The following is a 16,052-nucleotide window of genomic DNA, read 5'->3' on the forward strand; positions in this document are numbered from 1 at the left end:
TACTGTGTTTTTCACTTTCAGCCTGGGAACAGCGCTGATAACACCAATGTTCTTAGTTGTTGCTCAGTAATATTTAGTCTGACCAAGGACTTTCTGAGCCTCATGCTTTCCCAGGGAGGAGGGGGAGCCAGGAGGAAGCAGAGACAGGACACCTGACCCAAACTAGCCAAAGAGGTATTCCATACCACAGCACATCATGCCCAGGATGTAGAACTGAAGGCAGTTACCCGGAAAGGCTAGATCACTGCTTGGTCAGGCTGGGTATCAGTCGGCGGGTGGTGAGCGGTTGTATTCTTTTCCCTTGTTATTTCCCTTATCATTGTTATTATTGGTGGTAGCAGCAGTGGTTTGTGTTATACCTTAGTGACTGGACTGTTCTTACCTCAACCCGTGGGAGTTACATTCTTTTGATTCTCCTTCCCATCCCTCCGGGAGTGGGGGGGAGGAAGGGGGGAGTGAGAGAGCAACTACGTGATTCTGAGTTACTGACTGGACTTAAACCACAACAATAACCAAGAGTACTTTTTGCCCTGTCACACTTTACAGGACTCACCTATTCATTGTGGCATATATGCACACAGCTCTAATTAAGATTCTGCTTTGATTTCCATATTTGCATGTATACATATTTTTCTCTGCAATGACTCCTGCATCCACTACATACACTTCCTTATGATTGTTTCACCAGAAGTGGAGAGAGATGCTGTTGCTTATTGTGCTTCATTATCAAATTTTTTATGTGATAAAAATTGCTCACTTTATTTGAAACATTTTGCAACTATCCAAAACCTGGTATCAATTTTGTCACTGAAGTAAGTATTTATTGTATATATAAAATTTTGATGCTTCCCTTACTGGGATTTGTCTCTGTTAGTGAAATATTTAGATTAACCTTCAGCTCTTTTGCAATGTGTTCAGACTGAGATGTTGACCAACCAAATTTGAGCTGTCTATTCATGGCCTTTAGGAGTATACCAGAGAACAAATGCCCTGAAGCCCACTGTGTTCAGAGCCGAGCACTGTTGTGCAAGGGAGGACAATCCAGTTCCAAATTATTCCTGCCACAAGTGGCAGAAAATAAAAAAGAAGAGGTTGGAAACCAGCAAATTCCATTTTTACTTCCATAAAAGGAGAGACCAGAGCAGGGGACAGGAGAATTTAAGGTTAATGATTAATGGGCAAACAATTTCTTGCAAAGCATTGGTAATTCTCTCTTTTTCCCATCTCTTGGCAGAATTGAGCAGTGCATTCCCCAACTCATTCAGAGAAAGAAGAAATGAAAAGTTTGCAACTTCTTTCATTTTTATTGCTCTCTTATATCATCATCCCAGCAAATACATATGGAGGAAAGAAAAAAGGTAATACCCTATCCAAAATAGTGCTCATGAGCTTTCTTTGAAATGTTTATGCTACAAAAATTAAGTAGTATTGACTGTCTGGTCACCAGTCTGTTGGGGTTTGAGTTCTGGGGGGGGATTTGAGTGTTATGTTCCCTTAAAATATGGCATTTATAATTGTGTTTACCAGAAAATGTTTACAACAAACATTTATCAGTGGAAATCTACATTCTGAGACTATAGATTTCAGGTTATTTGACCTTTAACAAAAACTTCTGCTGAAGCTAATTTAAAAATGTACTGGTTTGAAAATATACATGAAACTGGTATCAGTTATAATCTTCTTGGAATGGATACTTCCAGAATACTTCCAATAAAATAGATTCAGTCTCCTACGAGTAGAAATTTCTAGCTGTCTGAGGGTGTTTAAGCTTTCATTTCCTGCATTGCCTAACATAAGGCTGCCTTTCACAAGTGTGATGAATATCTTTGAGTAAGAGAGATACATCTGTAGTATGTTTTGTAGAGTACTGTGGAGGATCTTTATCATTTACATGGTTGTACAACTATTTTCTATGCTTTTGTGACACTGTACATTATGTCAGTATCTGTGTGACTGTTGAGTATGGCTTTGCATCACATAACTGCATTTCTTAAAACTTCTCTAATGTGATTGACAAAGACAATTCCATGTTTGCCTTCATTGTTGAGCCATACAGAGCAAGCATTAGTTTTCCTTCTTATCTAACTACATTTCTCATGCTCTGAGGGATAATAAATGTAGCTTTCTCCCTAGCTGTAAGTAAAGCAAGAAATTTACAGAAGTATGGTCTCTTACAGTAGCTGTGGTTTGCATTTATGTGAATTTGTATTAACAGTTTTAGAAAACATTTACCATAAAAATACTGTATATGTAATAGGCACAGTGATTTCAGTCTACAGGAGGCAGGACCACCTTTTTTTGATTCTGCACATTGAACTTCCCTTTGGGTTTCATTTTGTACAATATAAAATCCTTGAATTAAAACATATTGAGAGGTGTAAATTTCAATTAATGCCATAACTTAGCCTGGTTTACAAGGCAGCAAGGCCCACACATCCTTAACAATTGCTGAACCTTAGCAAGCTATTTAGAAACCTTGGTCAAGTTCTGTATTTTTGAGAGAACCAAAAATCAGGGCACTAACTTTAGTTTGAGGCTTCTCACATCACCTTAACCCAGATCAATTCAGACTCTACTGTGTGCTTAAAGTTTAGTTCACCTTAGGTATATACACAAAGCAGAGGCAGGAAGTTGCTACACCCTCAGTATCTTACAGTCATAGGTCTTACCTGATGCCAGCTCACATTCTCCTACAACCCCTATATGGTGGCACCATTTATAGCAAGGTCAGTCACTTCACTCTCTCCATCCCCCTTTCCCCTCATGACCTACTACTCCTATGTCAACGGACTTCACTTGTTTGCTCATTGCTTCTGCAGCTTAAAACCTTGCATGTGGCCACAAAAAACAGGTCACATGTCATATTAGCACTAGCAGATATGCCTAGTTCATAGTATGTTGAAGCAAGAGACTGATTTAAGAAGCAAAGCAGGTACATTTCTAAAAATGCAAAAAAAATCTACTGTGATTTCTTCTAGAGGTTATTCAGAGCCTAACAGACAGCAGTTACAAGGTTAAAGGCCCTGAGACTCCTTTACGTTGAACTCGGATCTTCATCTCCTCTCAGTTTTAAATTGGTGCAACTCTGATTTCAACTGTCCATTTATGTTAATGTATTTCTGCACCTTTCACCCCCCTTCACCTTCCTCAATCCAATCTCAGTCACAGCAGCTTTGTCCAGAAGATAATGTAATTCCATGCTCTCAAATAAATTTCACTTATTTTTGTTACCGTTTCATTGATCAGTATAGCTCAGCCAGTTCTGTCTTTCCCAAAATCAACTCTGATGTGTTGGCCACACCTAGCAACCTGAAAAAGTCTTTTTCCCTCATTTCACTTCTCAGCAAGGCAAATCTGTTTGACACAATGGCATATGCAAATGGCAGTAAAGCACTAATTCTCACTAAGAAGGGCAGTGAAGTTTCTAGCCCTTCATGAGAGGACTTTTGACACTGTCAAGTGGAGATATCTTTCAGTGACCATAGTCTGCATTTTATCTGAATATCCTACCTTGGCGCTTGCTTTTTCTTATTTTAGCAGGAACTGCAGCAACAATCAGTAAAACTATAAGGAGGTACAAAGGCTTCTCAGAGCTGAGTGTCTGGCATGTAATTTTAGCACAAGCAATTGCCTATACAGGAACCATCCTTTAAAAGAGCAATCACTGTGTAAAAGTTTCTCGTTTATTTGTAGCCAGCAAATAATCAACGCCTTGCTTCAGTTTTCTCTGTATTATTCTAACCACCTACACAGCTAAAGACATTACATTACAAAACAAAATATATAGAAATTAGACAGCAGCAGGTAAATCAGTGTAGACAAGTGTATGTAAATCCATTCGATCAAGTTATGTACATAAATACATGTTATAGCTTCTTATTTTATACTTAATGATGGAGAATAAAATGGACTGCATTACCAAGCAAACACAACATCTCATTTAAACACACACAGAAGTTATTTCTTAAAAAGCCATAAGAGTGTCTCTGAAATGCCATGAGTTTCTTTATATAGCAGGGAATAGTTTGGCAATTTTTGGCAAAATTTCATTATCTAAAAGCAGCATCCCAGAAAAAGACCAGAAATAAGCACCTAAACGTAACATTCCTGAAGTTGAGCCAAGATGATTCTTTCTAGAAGAATGCAAAAAGTATTTAAACATAAGCTCTTATTTATTTTGATTCTTCTCCTGGAAACATAAAACTAGGTAGGAATATATTCCATTATGCTACTCCCTTGTGTAGAGCAGAAATATATAGTAGCTGACATGAGAATGTGTGCTACTGAGCAAGCACTTTTACTTGACAGTCTCACAGTTGGCACTTGAGGCTAGACTATTTTTTTCCCAAACAAGAAGGTAACATCTTAGTTGTCCAGTTCTGCTGTGTTTTAAGTATTACAGTACCAACACTTTAAGATTATAACATAGACCATGGGAATGGATTATACAGGAATTTGAACAGCTGCTATGTTTTCCTTATTTCCCAATCATAGTATGGAGATATAAAAAGATGTGTTGGGTACATCAAATTCTCCAAAGCCCAGATAAAATTTCTCAATAAAATGCAGTGTACATGTAGTATACCATAGCAGATCTTAAAAACTACCAAAGCAGTAATTTCTACCTGAAGCTGATAAACTATTAGAAATGCAAGAAACACAGAAGATTCACAAGCTATTTAAACTGCAAAGATAGGAACGAAAGTCTGCCAAGATGATGAGATGGGTACCTTTGACACTGAAGGTGAATACCACTTCTACTAACATTTCTTTAAAGCCTACAATAAATACTAAAAATGTGGAGACCTTTCTTTTAATTCCTTGAAATGTTTTCAGTGTAATAACAATCTGTGCCTTAACTTCACATTAATTTTGTGTGGTTTGGGTTTATAATAAATGACAGAAGAACTCAAACCAAAGCCAACAAGCTCACAGGGTACTTGTAATCCAGTCTTCCAGTTTCAGAGAAAACTATAATTTTCCAGCATAGGCAGAAAACTAAGTAAATCACCTCTTTTTATGGGACAGAATGGCCCAGTAATCTGTTCCTCTGATTGAAACTCCTTGGCTAAAATGTCCAGCTACAAGTTCAAACTCAACTTTGAATTTAACATAGGCACTTCCATGAGCAGCAGAACTAAGTTATGTTTGGTTTCCAGTCACTTAGATTCTACGTATCCCAAACTCCTCCTGTGCTTCCATGACACTCTTGTCCCAATATTATCAGTTTGATCTCCCCATTTCTATAGCATCTCTATATTCCTGACTTTGGGTCTCACATGGTACCCATGAATGTCCCAGCACACTCCAGCTTCCTCATATACCTTACACAACCCTCGTTAGGATCCTCATCAGTTTGAGATTCACTCCATGGTCTCTCTCCCCAGCCCTGCACTACTGTCACCACCTCATGTCTGCTACCTAGCCTTTTTTGCCTTGCTCTGCATACATGCCATGACTGTTTCAGGGGTATGTTTGTGTCCATTGACTGGCTAATGCAGACAGGCTCACAGATCAGGTAGTGACTGGCCCAGGACTGCTCACTGCACCAAGTGGGAAGCTACCGTCTCCTGTGTCTGGTATCAGTGCTCAAACAAGATCAAATTTCAGGGCCAAAATGGTTTAAGCCAACTGCACCCACAATGCCTACACCAGCTGAACTCAAGCACAAGCCAGTCCTCTCTGAGTCTCCCTGTCTGATGAGCAATTTCTCCAAACCCCAAATGATAACCAGAGTGCAAGGTAACAGCTAAGCCTTATGGATAAGCAAAGTGTTAGAATCAAATGTTTACTTGAATCCTATGTTAATGCAATAGCAACTGTGTTGATATAAGGGTCTGTTCTCTATCAAACTGCTGATGTTCAGAAAACATGTAGGAATTTATTACTTGACACCTCGTTCTCTCTTTAAATTGGATTTCAATTGGCTAAAAAAAAAAACCTAATAAAAAGAATTATTCTCTTTCTCCCCCTTGTCTTCATAAGCACAAATATACCATGATTACAGCCTATGGAAACAAGGCTAAAATCCACTGATATCTGTAATTTACTTCAGTGGAGTTTGTGTATCACCACTGACCTGAAATTCAGGTTACTTCTAGCTGGATCATTGAAACAGGGATTCAGGAGCTATATTTTATCACATACCAAAACACTGGTCCATGAAGTCCTGAAAGCTGAAAGGCAGAATGTTAGGTACTAACAAATTACACTAGTGACTATGTTATGCTATTAGGAAAATTTCTACAGATGTATTTCTGAGTGGCTGTGTTTCAGAAACACTGCATGAGTACACAGCATTCGTAATGCTCTCAGAAGTCTTAGAATTCTAACAAAATTTCTAATACCTAAGCCAGCAATTCTTCCTTTTGGCACCTGAAAAAATCTACAAATAGAATTTCAGACATAAATTTTCACCAAAGAGTCCAAAATATAACTGTGGACTAAGGAACCAAAGACCCTCTGCTTTATCTCCTGAAAGTAGACAATAATGGGAACTCGATCAATAGAAGAACTACCCATGCATGAAACAAGTATCAATATTTCTACTAATGCAAGTGACTGAACGTCTTAATGAGGAGCTTGAATTGATATTCACTTTACTTACATTCTGTTGACTACTGTATGAATAGTGGTGGAACTCATTCAGCACTTGAGAAACATGAACATACAGAACATTTCCTGATAATGTGGCAGTGCAATCTAATTGCTTAACTGATTTTATTATAGTTATATAAGATATATACCTTATAGGTTATAGTTGTGATTTTAGTATACAGATAGCTTTAATGGAAAGTATCAATAAACACATTCATTAAATTTTTTCTTTTCCGCTTATTTTGTGGTTCACTATAGATTTATATTGCACATTTCATACTGCAAAACATAGTTATGCCCAATCCCCATGAAGCTTCAGGGTTAATAATAGTGTTGCTTCAACAGCAGTGCAATATTGATGATGTAGCTTGTAACGCCATATGGTCCCCTACGGTGGTTTTAGCACAGTGACCTTTTTTCCTATATTTTACCTAGAGATAAGACTGTTTTCTGAAGCTAAGTCAGACTCCATATACAGTGGAATAGCTTGGCAGCAGGTAGAGGGACAGCAGCCACTTCCAAGCAGCATGATTAAGATTTCCTGGCAACATAAGCAATAACTGGCAAAAGAGACAGAAGGGGCCATCTATCTGCACATGCCAAGACTGGGTGATAAAGTTCACTGCTTTGGCAGTAGGCCAAATGTGAATTACAATTCTTAAGAAAAAAGAACCTTAATATCTGTGTTCCGAGTAAAAAAATTACCACTGTCATACGTCACAGCCGCCTTCTGCAGAAATGCACTGGGGTTTAAGTGCTGTTACTGTGATATCTTTCTTGCTTGTTCCTTTTAATTTAAAAAGCAAAACATGCTACCATTACTAATATTCTCAGGAAGCATAAACCACACAGGATTGCACAACTGTACACATACCCATTATGATCAGACAACGAAAGCTTTTGCTGGTGCTGAAATGCTTCCAATACAACATGGTTCCATCACGGTTGTGGAAATGGGAGTTGTTGCTTAAAAGTACTCATAGACATTCTCCTGCCCTTTCCAATTTGCTTTCCTAGTCCAGTAAAATCCATTTGAACCTTTTACCAACAACAGTATTTATATTTGGGCACCTACCTGACCTCCAGACTTCATGGTGTTGCTCCAAGTGCAACAAACTGCTATCAGGTAAATAACATAATGGAGATCACAAAAAATCAATCTAGAAATACTGAATATGAGTGTCTGAACATGTTGCTGTGCAATGAAACCACCATGAAATACCAATTTTCATTAGAGAAACCCTCAAAATTTTGGATATTTTGAACTAGTTGATCTTAATACCATTTTGTAATTTTGCAGACTGCTTTACTCAGTAAGTGAAACTGATGGAGACTACTTACAGAGGAAGGTACTGACCCATTGGGGAGATGATGTCACAGCAGGTCCAGGGACAAAAAAGAAAAGTATACACACATGTTTTATCTTGCTTTGCAGCTGGAGTTGACAAGTCCCACAGCATTCTGCTACACTGGCATGGTTTCCCGTATTTTAATGCTAGCTTTGTTAACAAATATATAGAAACACTGCTGAGATTAATCTTCTATATTTTAAACCACTTGTGGTTCTGCTTTATGCATCTCAGTCTGAGGATAATCTGTAGTGTCTGGCTGAAGAATTTTATTGGCTTTCAAGCACCACTCTTCTCCCTTCAAGCAACAATAGGTCATCAGGAATGCTGGAGGATGTCAATTAAGGTTTAATCTGCATTTCCAAAAGCCACTGAAATTGGGGATTCTGTCAGACTGGTGTGGGAGAGGTGTGTATGCTCCTTAGTTATACTAATAAAAAACTATACTGAAAAACTACAAGAATACTTGAAAGAACCCCAAAGCATGTATGTTTTCATATATGTGTTATTCAAGAGGCAGTGCAGAGTTTAATGGACAGGATGCATTACTCCCTCCAGAGCAGACAGAGGGAGCTGTGACTAAATCACAGTTAATTCTCTGGCCTGCTCTTCCATTAGTGCAGATATGAGCAAGGCAGGTTGTAAAATTGGAGTCTAGACTTAAAAGAAAAAGGGAACTTAAAATATTAATATAAAAACTCAGTTACCTGCTTAAAGCATTGGTGACTGGACCTCTGCTGGGCCAGAAACTACTCAGACAGCTGGCACATCATCTAAAAATCTGCTGTTCTCTCTATCCATCATGCTTACCTTCTGCTTAATTGGGAGTAGAAATTAAAGGTTGATGTTTCAATAGGGAACATTTTTTTGTAAGGAACATAATACATCATTCCTTTCTTAGTAGATGACATCAAAAAGCCATGAAAGCTGAGATACTAAAATGAGGTGTTTCTATCAGATATCTTTGTCTACAGCCTGCCCAATGAGGCTCTCAGAAGGTTCCTAAACAAAATAATGTCAGTGTGCAGTGCTGAAATTGCTCTTCTGTGTTTCACTGACTACTAGGGTTGTAATTCTGCCATCTTTATACATACTGGGTAATAACCACTTCATTATCCCCAAGCTTGCTTGCATACTACAGTACTCTGCAATACAACAGTGAGAGCATATGGGCATTGCCTTCACCAAAAGGACAGTATTTCAACTGGTCCCAGTTGACCTGTATGTATTGCTCTCTAGGGCACACCAAGGTCCGTACAGAAAACAGAAACACTGAAAGCATTCTTCTGGCCAACAGATAACATTTCAAATACCATCAAATATATATATATATATATATATAAAATGCACTCTAAACATGAGATTTGCGTGGTCTTCAGCGTTCATTCTACACCAGCAGAACAGTGTGTCCTATGGAGAGCACTGGGAGAGTTCCACATTTTTCCTAGGGCACAGATACACTTAGGATTCACCCTTTCCAAGAACTTCATGTGCCTTTTCTCTGCCAGAACTCTATCTTTACCTCCATAGCAATGCCTGCACTCTTTCCTGGAGAGAAGAGTTCCACATGATGGAACTCATGCATGCCTTGGACCCTTCTGATGCTACAGGACCATTACATAATCTTTTACTTTATTATGTTAATTTAAAGGAACTTTTCTAAAAAACTTCAGCCAAGGAATGTGTCTCAGCACCCAGTGGCTTAGTAGTGTCTGTGTTTCCAAGGAATGCACCAGAGACTCTTAACTAAAGCAAACGGACAAAACTTACAGTCTTTGATGCAGCCCCGAAACAGTCAGTCATGCTGCTTCCTGTTTTAATCTCCCTAAATCATAGCTCAGATTCAGTGGCAATGGGAAGGGTTGCTGGCTACACTGTACCTTCTATATGGAATTTTAGGTAGCAGAAATGAAGACAATTGCCATAGAGATTCCTAGAGAATAAAAATAAAAGCAGGAGTGTGACATGTTACTCCATTCAGGAGGAATCTTTACATCTCCCTTCTCCCAAACTCATCTCTGGAATTTTATTAGATTCATAGGGTTTGCACTTTAGAGTTGTTTGTTTTTTCTCTTACAATTCTGTGCCCTTTTCTATCTCTCTTTCTAGTCCAGTTTATGAAGATTGCATATCAACAAAAAAAAAAAATCTTCATCTTTACATTAAGTGCTAGTCAAGGCATTCCAATGAGGATACCTGCATAACCTTAACATGTATTGAGCCATTCATTTAAACACAATATTAGTCCCCTGAATACCATCAAATAGCTGATATACTTACGGAGCACAAATATTTATTAGTTACTTCCCATCTATCAAGTAGCAATGTTAGTTCATAAAATAGCTTAAAAATACCCCGCCAAAACAACAACAACAAAAAAAATAATGAAAAAAGCCCCAAACACTTCTGGCTTTGAATACTTTAAATATGACAATCCTGATGTGCAGAAGGGAACCGAACTCTCTGAAAGTTACACTGCATCTGTTCAGGGACTTGGTACTCTAGGCTTGGAAGGACTTCTCACAGGCATCAGATCAGCATTTAGCACTCTGCAACTCCAGCACAGTACTGTTTCTCATCTCCTCTTTAGGTTTTTAATGAGCAATTAAAGATTTCTCTTACAGTTACTCTGTAATCTACTCTAAATAACAATTCAGCTACTGACTACCTGTATTATTATTGTTTTTCTAAGTAAACATAGCCACAAAACTTCTGTACTACAGAACTTTCTGTATCCCTAAAATTTCCAGATGGAAGATTGTGTGTTTCAGATATTCCTTTATTTCATTAAATATTATTTGATTTTAGCTTGAGTAAAATTAATTCTGATTGAAATTATTCCAAGTAAAATCAAATTTCATAAAAGCTGGTAGTGGATTTCCCCATAGTTTTACTGTGAGCTGGCACTGCCTAGAAATTTCTGTTGATTGTACATTTTATGTTCTTAGATGGTGTGAGTAGTTGGAAAATGCAGTAAACCGACATCTTCCCTCTTGCTGTACAGTAAGTTAATTCCTCAGCCCATAGCTGTATTTCTGAACAAGCTTAATTGATAGGAATAAGGCAATCAAATGCAGATAGTCTTTTCTCTGATTTTTAGAATACCCTTTAATAGTGTAACCAAAATGAGACTAAGGACATGAGTTAAGCCAAATAAGAATCTAAGAGAAAACCCAATATTTATATTAACAGAAGAGAAGGGGTGACATTCTACATCTGTCCAGCTCTGAGGAAAATCAAGGCCTCAAATACTTGTTTTTTGTGTTTTATACTTACAGTGTTCATTGATGGCAAATGTTTGAAAGTCAAAGGGAAATTCTGTAGCTCTTTACACCCTAAGTGACATTAATAATTTAAGAAGACCTTGCCTCTGGTCACTGTTGCAGGTATTTCATAGATTTCTCCATTGTGGCAGAATAGTTTGCTTGCAGCAAAACAACTTGGGAATTGATACAGTAAAAAATAGTCCTATGTTTTCTCGGCAATTCTGCTTTTAGCTGGATCAGCTCCCTGATCTTGTTCACTGTGCAGCTATGTGACCTGCTGTGCTGGGACAATGATGAGGAGTACAGGAGGTCAGGAATAAGGTGGCAGCAAGACAGGGACAAAGTCTGCTTAGAGTTGCCCAGGCAGTGCTGAAGCCAAATGTCTAGGGTAGGAACTGTAGACCCTAACCACTGAGTGTCATCTGTACATCTGCACGTCCCTGCAATAGAAAGAGAAGCCAGAAAAAACCCTGATTTATCATTCCAATAACAGCTCAACAATGACTGTACTGTATTTTTTTCTGGCTAGTGTTAATAACATTCTCATTAGAAAGGTCAAGGGCAATCTCACTGAAAATACAATTTTTTCTGCACCATCAGCAACTTAATCAGCCAGATAAAATAAAAATCTCATACCTTGGAGCTTTTGGGGTATTTGCTCATATTAAAGCCTGCATTTTCCTCAGACCCTCTGTACATATTTCAGCAAACTAACCATGGTAAAAGTACCAAAATTAGAGAGAAAAGGCTTAATTATGAATAATCCAATTCCTACTCTAATTGCTTTCTTATTATTAATTCTGGTTTTACAAAGGCTGTTTAGCCTACAAGAGAAATTCTTCTATTAATGAAATCCTGGTATAGTATTTTTGAGAGATCTCTTTGCCTGTTTTCCTCTTGATTCCTCAACACCACCCACTTCTCTTTCATTCACACACAGGCACCCACTTAGTTGTGTGATCACTAAACAAAAACTTGAAGGCATGAGTGTCCCTCATCAGATATGCACAGAAACAAAATCTCTGTCCTTCAAGGACAGGGTAATTTCTGTCAGGCATTTTAAAGCCATGGCAGGTCACTGGAGTTATTATTAGCTCTAATTAGCACTCCCACAAGCTGTTGAATTCTTTACCTGCAGCCAAAGGGCACTCAATATGGTGCAGAATTTGCTAGTATCTTTGAAAGATTCAGAGAAATAGCTCCTCTTTAGAAACACAGGTCTATTGCATGAGAGTAGGCTTTTGGTAACATTATGTCTGATCCATATACCAATGATGAAGTAGATCTATAGAAACAAAGATATGATGAAACTGTTCTAAAACAAAGGAATTCTACAAACGTCTAAACAGAATCTTAATGAGAAAAGGAAGACATCTGGCCTTACTTCTTATACTGCTGTGTTTTAAACCCTCTAGCAGGTTACAGACAATTCATATCCCATCTCAGTTACAAGGCTGTTCTTTTAAGTTAGTGTTTTATGTACAGATTTGAAGACAAGTCTGTATGAAAACTGACTTTTTCCTCTTGTGAGCAGCCCCCCCTTGAGAATTAGAGAGATCTGAACTGAATCACAGAGCTCCTAATAAAATACTGATCCTAATTTTGAAATTGGCTAAGAGCTGATGAAAGCTCGGTAAGCCATCGCTTTTGTGTGTTAGGCACATTTCTAACAAAGTGCCAGAACAACGGAGCACAGCAATAGCTCTCTTTAGTAAAAGGCACTGCTACAGAGAAATAGGATTTATTTGAAGAAGGGAAAAAAGAAAATGTGTTAAAATCAGCTATTTTGGGTCTAGAAGATAATCCACAGTATGACCTCTAGTCTAGAAATAAATCTACAAAAAGTAAGCAAAATTGTAACAGGAGTTGAAAAGTAACTGATTATAAGAAGTAAACTAGGCAAAATATTTATGGGAGAACCTAATATAAAGGAATCTGGCACCTAAAGGATTCACCTCCAAAAGCAAGTCACTACCACCTATGACAAAAAGTAGAAAAGAGTGGGAAGTCTTAAAAGGCAAGACAGGCAAGGTGCGTCTTCAACTACTATTCCTTGCAAAAGCAAAAAGCAAAGAGTGATAAACACAGAACAAACACTGCTATGTTTGCAAAATTGCAGAGCCCAGCTCAGTGCAGCAAAACAAGTGGCAGCTTTTCATAAGCTGGATGCGGAACCCACCAGCTGAAAGCTGACAATGGCTATCAATCAGATTGTGGGTTGCCTGTGTCACTGAACTACATTCAAGTTTGTGTCTGTCACCAAGAGGCTGCTGCTTCACCACAAGCTCCACTTGGCAATATACTCTCATATTGTATCCATTTTCATACAGCCAAAAGTCAATCACAGAGCGGGAAATAAGGACTTTAGGATATACATCAGCCCCTTCCATGTGATACAACACATCACACTTTGTGACTGCAATGGTCAGCCAGCCCCTTCTGACTTTATGCCATCCTTAAAGTATCACTTAAAATTTTTAAGAACAACTCCACAGCTCCAATGCACCAGTAATAGTCACAGTTTTAGCGTTATCTCTAAACCACTTCCACTGAACTAAGAGAGCTATTTGTTGCTGTTACAGCTCTCTTTTTTTTTCCATACTTTTTAGCATATATCAATTCAAATGTGTGAGGCACTAAATATACTTTAGAACAACAGCTGTTAGCTCAGAGGAGGAATCTGGACCTATGAGAAATTGCTCCAGCATACGCTGATATTTGTCTGATATTTTCAGTGAGCCAGTATGCATCTTGGTGAACCTGAAGGGTCAGCATAGTAAAGGCAGCAAGAAAATCCAGGGGATTAGCAAGTACATAGAAAACAAACAACTACAGAACTTCTGACTTTGCTTTTCACATTAACTCTCTAATGTCAAGCTGTCTAACGTCTCGTCTTTTTTACCATCTATTAAAAATGATGAAACTAGTGCTGAGGTAGCTTTGTTTTAAAATAATGCTTTAAAATATCTGCCTTTATCAGAACTATTCTGTGTCTCTAGAACATAAACTTTACTGCTCTCAGCAAAGCTTTCTCTCAGAAAAATCCTTTTTCCCTTTCTCATCAGGTTTGACACTTACTATAAGCTACCATGCATCACTTACACATGGCCCACTGCACAGAGTGGTTACACTGATCATTATCCACTTATCATAGAATAAGATGCTAAGCAGGATTCTAAAAAGTAATAATTGTTTGTAGTTTCCAGTATTAGTAAACCCAAATATTCAAAAGCCTTCACTTTTTAGAATGAAAATGATAGCTCTCTCAGTTCACTTCCAGTTTACATTTAAGGAGCCATACAAACACAAAATGCTTGATAAATACAATCTTTTCTTGACAAGGTATTTTTTGCAGTCTGGAGAAGAACACTCAAGAGCAGCAGATGCAATATTACATAAAAGCCTAAATGCATCATTCTTAAGTGATCACTCAGGTGCTCTCAATCTGCTCGAGCCCAGTGATCCTTGGCAGTTTGCTCCATTCCATAAAAATAATATATAATCATATGTAATCCAAACCTAGGTGACTTCCCATTTCTATCAAGTTTGTTCCTGGAAAGGAGATACTCCAATCAGGGGAAGGAGTCAAAAAGGGACATGTTCTACAGCTTTAAATTTAAAATTATTTACATAAATTAAATTTATGTAAAAATATAGGCATTTCCTATAGTCTCCAGTCCTGACCAGTAAGTCAGAAAATAGAATAGCAATTCCTGAACATATTAGTGCATGAAGATTAAGCTTCTGGAATCAAGCTAGGCTCTCGACATCCCAATCAAGTTCTTAAAAAATAAAAATGATGCAATTCTCTGAAATGTTTTTTGCATTGTGAAGTAGTCAGATAAAATATGCATGTTCTTAAACAGAACTTATAATAAAACTATTTCTTATTTATTACAGTAAAGGCTGGCTGTAAGCACTGCTTGCAATATGGTAGCAAAATATGAACTAAAGTAACAGAAAGCAGCATGCCAAAAAAGGAATCTGAAAGCAGTGAAAGAGATGTACATCCTTTCTGTTCTCTGCTTTATTCTTTTCTGGTTTTAAAAATGATTTTCATTAAATATATCTCTTGAGACTGAAAATAGGTACCCCAAATACAATAAGCATGAAAAAGAGACACTTTTTTCTTCTGCCTTGGTTTTAGTTTTAGGTACTTTTTTCCTTCCCTTGATGGCATGTCAAGAAAAATGTTTATAGAGACTCATCTCCATGTCCTCAAAGGTAATTTTTTTTGGAGGATATTTCCCATTACTTCAGAAACAGCTGTCTCAGGACCGGTTGCACCACTCTCAGGAGTGGGGTTGCACCAAATCCATCTCTCTGCCAACTTCTCCTTGTTCTCACAGTGTCCTTCACCAGGCATAGCCCCCACCGCAGCTGGCATCGCAAAACCTTCCTGTCCTGAACCACACACCCAGGTAACTGATGCCTGTGGCCCACCACCAGTTACATGTGGAGTTCTCTTTCTTGGGAGGCCATGTGTGACATTCCTGAGTAATAAAAAAAAAAGGGGGGGGGGGGGGGAATAAAATAAATAAATAAATAAAAAGGGTGGAGAAAAGCTGTACATTAATGTCAGGTGATTGAGACTACTTGATTCCTGCTGGCAGACAGCTCTATGCCTGCTTTCTAGCACACATGGTTTTCATATTGTCCATTTATTGCAGGGCTCTGGAGAATACAGAAAGAATGAGTCAAAATCTCCAGAGTGAGGACTTAGGCTCATTTAAAATAAATTTGAATGTGGCCATATCCCTAAAAATCCAACTTTGATTTATTTTATAACAAGCTCAATTCTTCCTAAACCTATTTATAAACTCCATCGTACGCATGCTGA

General features: G+C 38.0%; 1 protein-coding gene across 1 annotated transcript in view; it reads left to right on the top strand.

Moving 5' to 3' along the window:
• Positions 1–1,207: 1,207 nt before the first annotated feature.
• The window catches only part of LIPC (lipase C, hepatic type), a 54,524-nt gene continuing 39,679 nt past the window's right edge, over positions 1,208–16,052 (top strand). Inside the window, exon 1 of the mRNA XM_057398463.1 lies at positions 1,208–1,358. Within this exon, the coding sequence (XP_057254446.1) occupies positions 1,277–1,358 (82 nt within the window). The 5' untranslated portion in view covers positions 1,208–1,276. The remainder of the gene's footprint in view (positions 1,359–16,052) is intronic.

This window comes from Pezoporus wallicus, unplaced genomic scaffold (assembly GCF_028554395.1).
Source record: "Pezoporus wallicus isolate ANWC-B61680 ecotype Strahan unplaced genomic scaffold, APGP_CSIRO_Pwel_v1 contig_3952, whole genome shotgun sequence".
Classification (NCBI taxonomy): Eukaryota; Metazoa; Chordata; class Aves; order Psittaciformes; family Psittacidae; genus Pezoporus; species Pezoporus wallicus.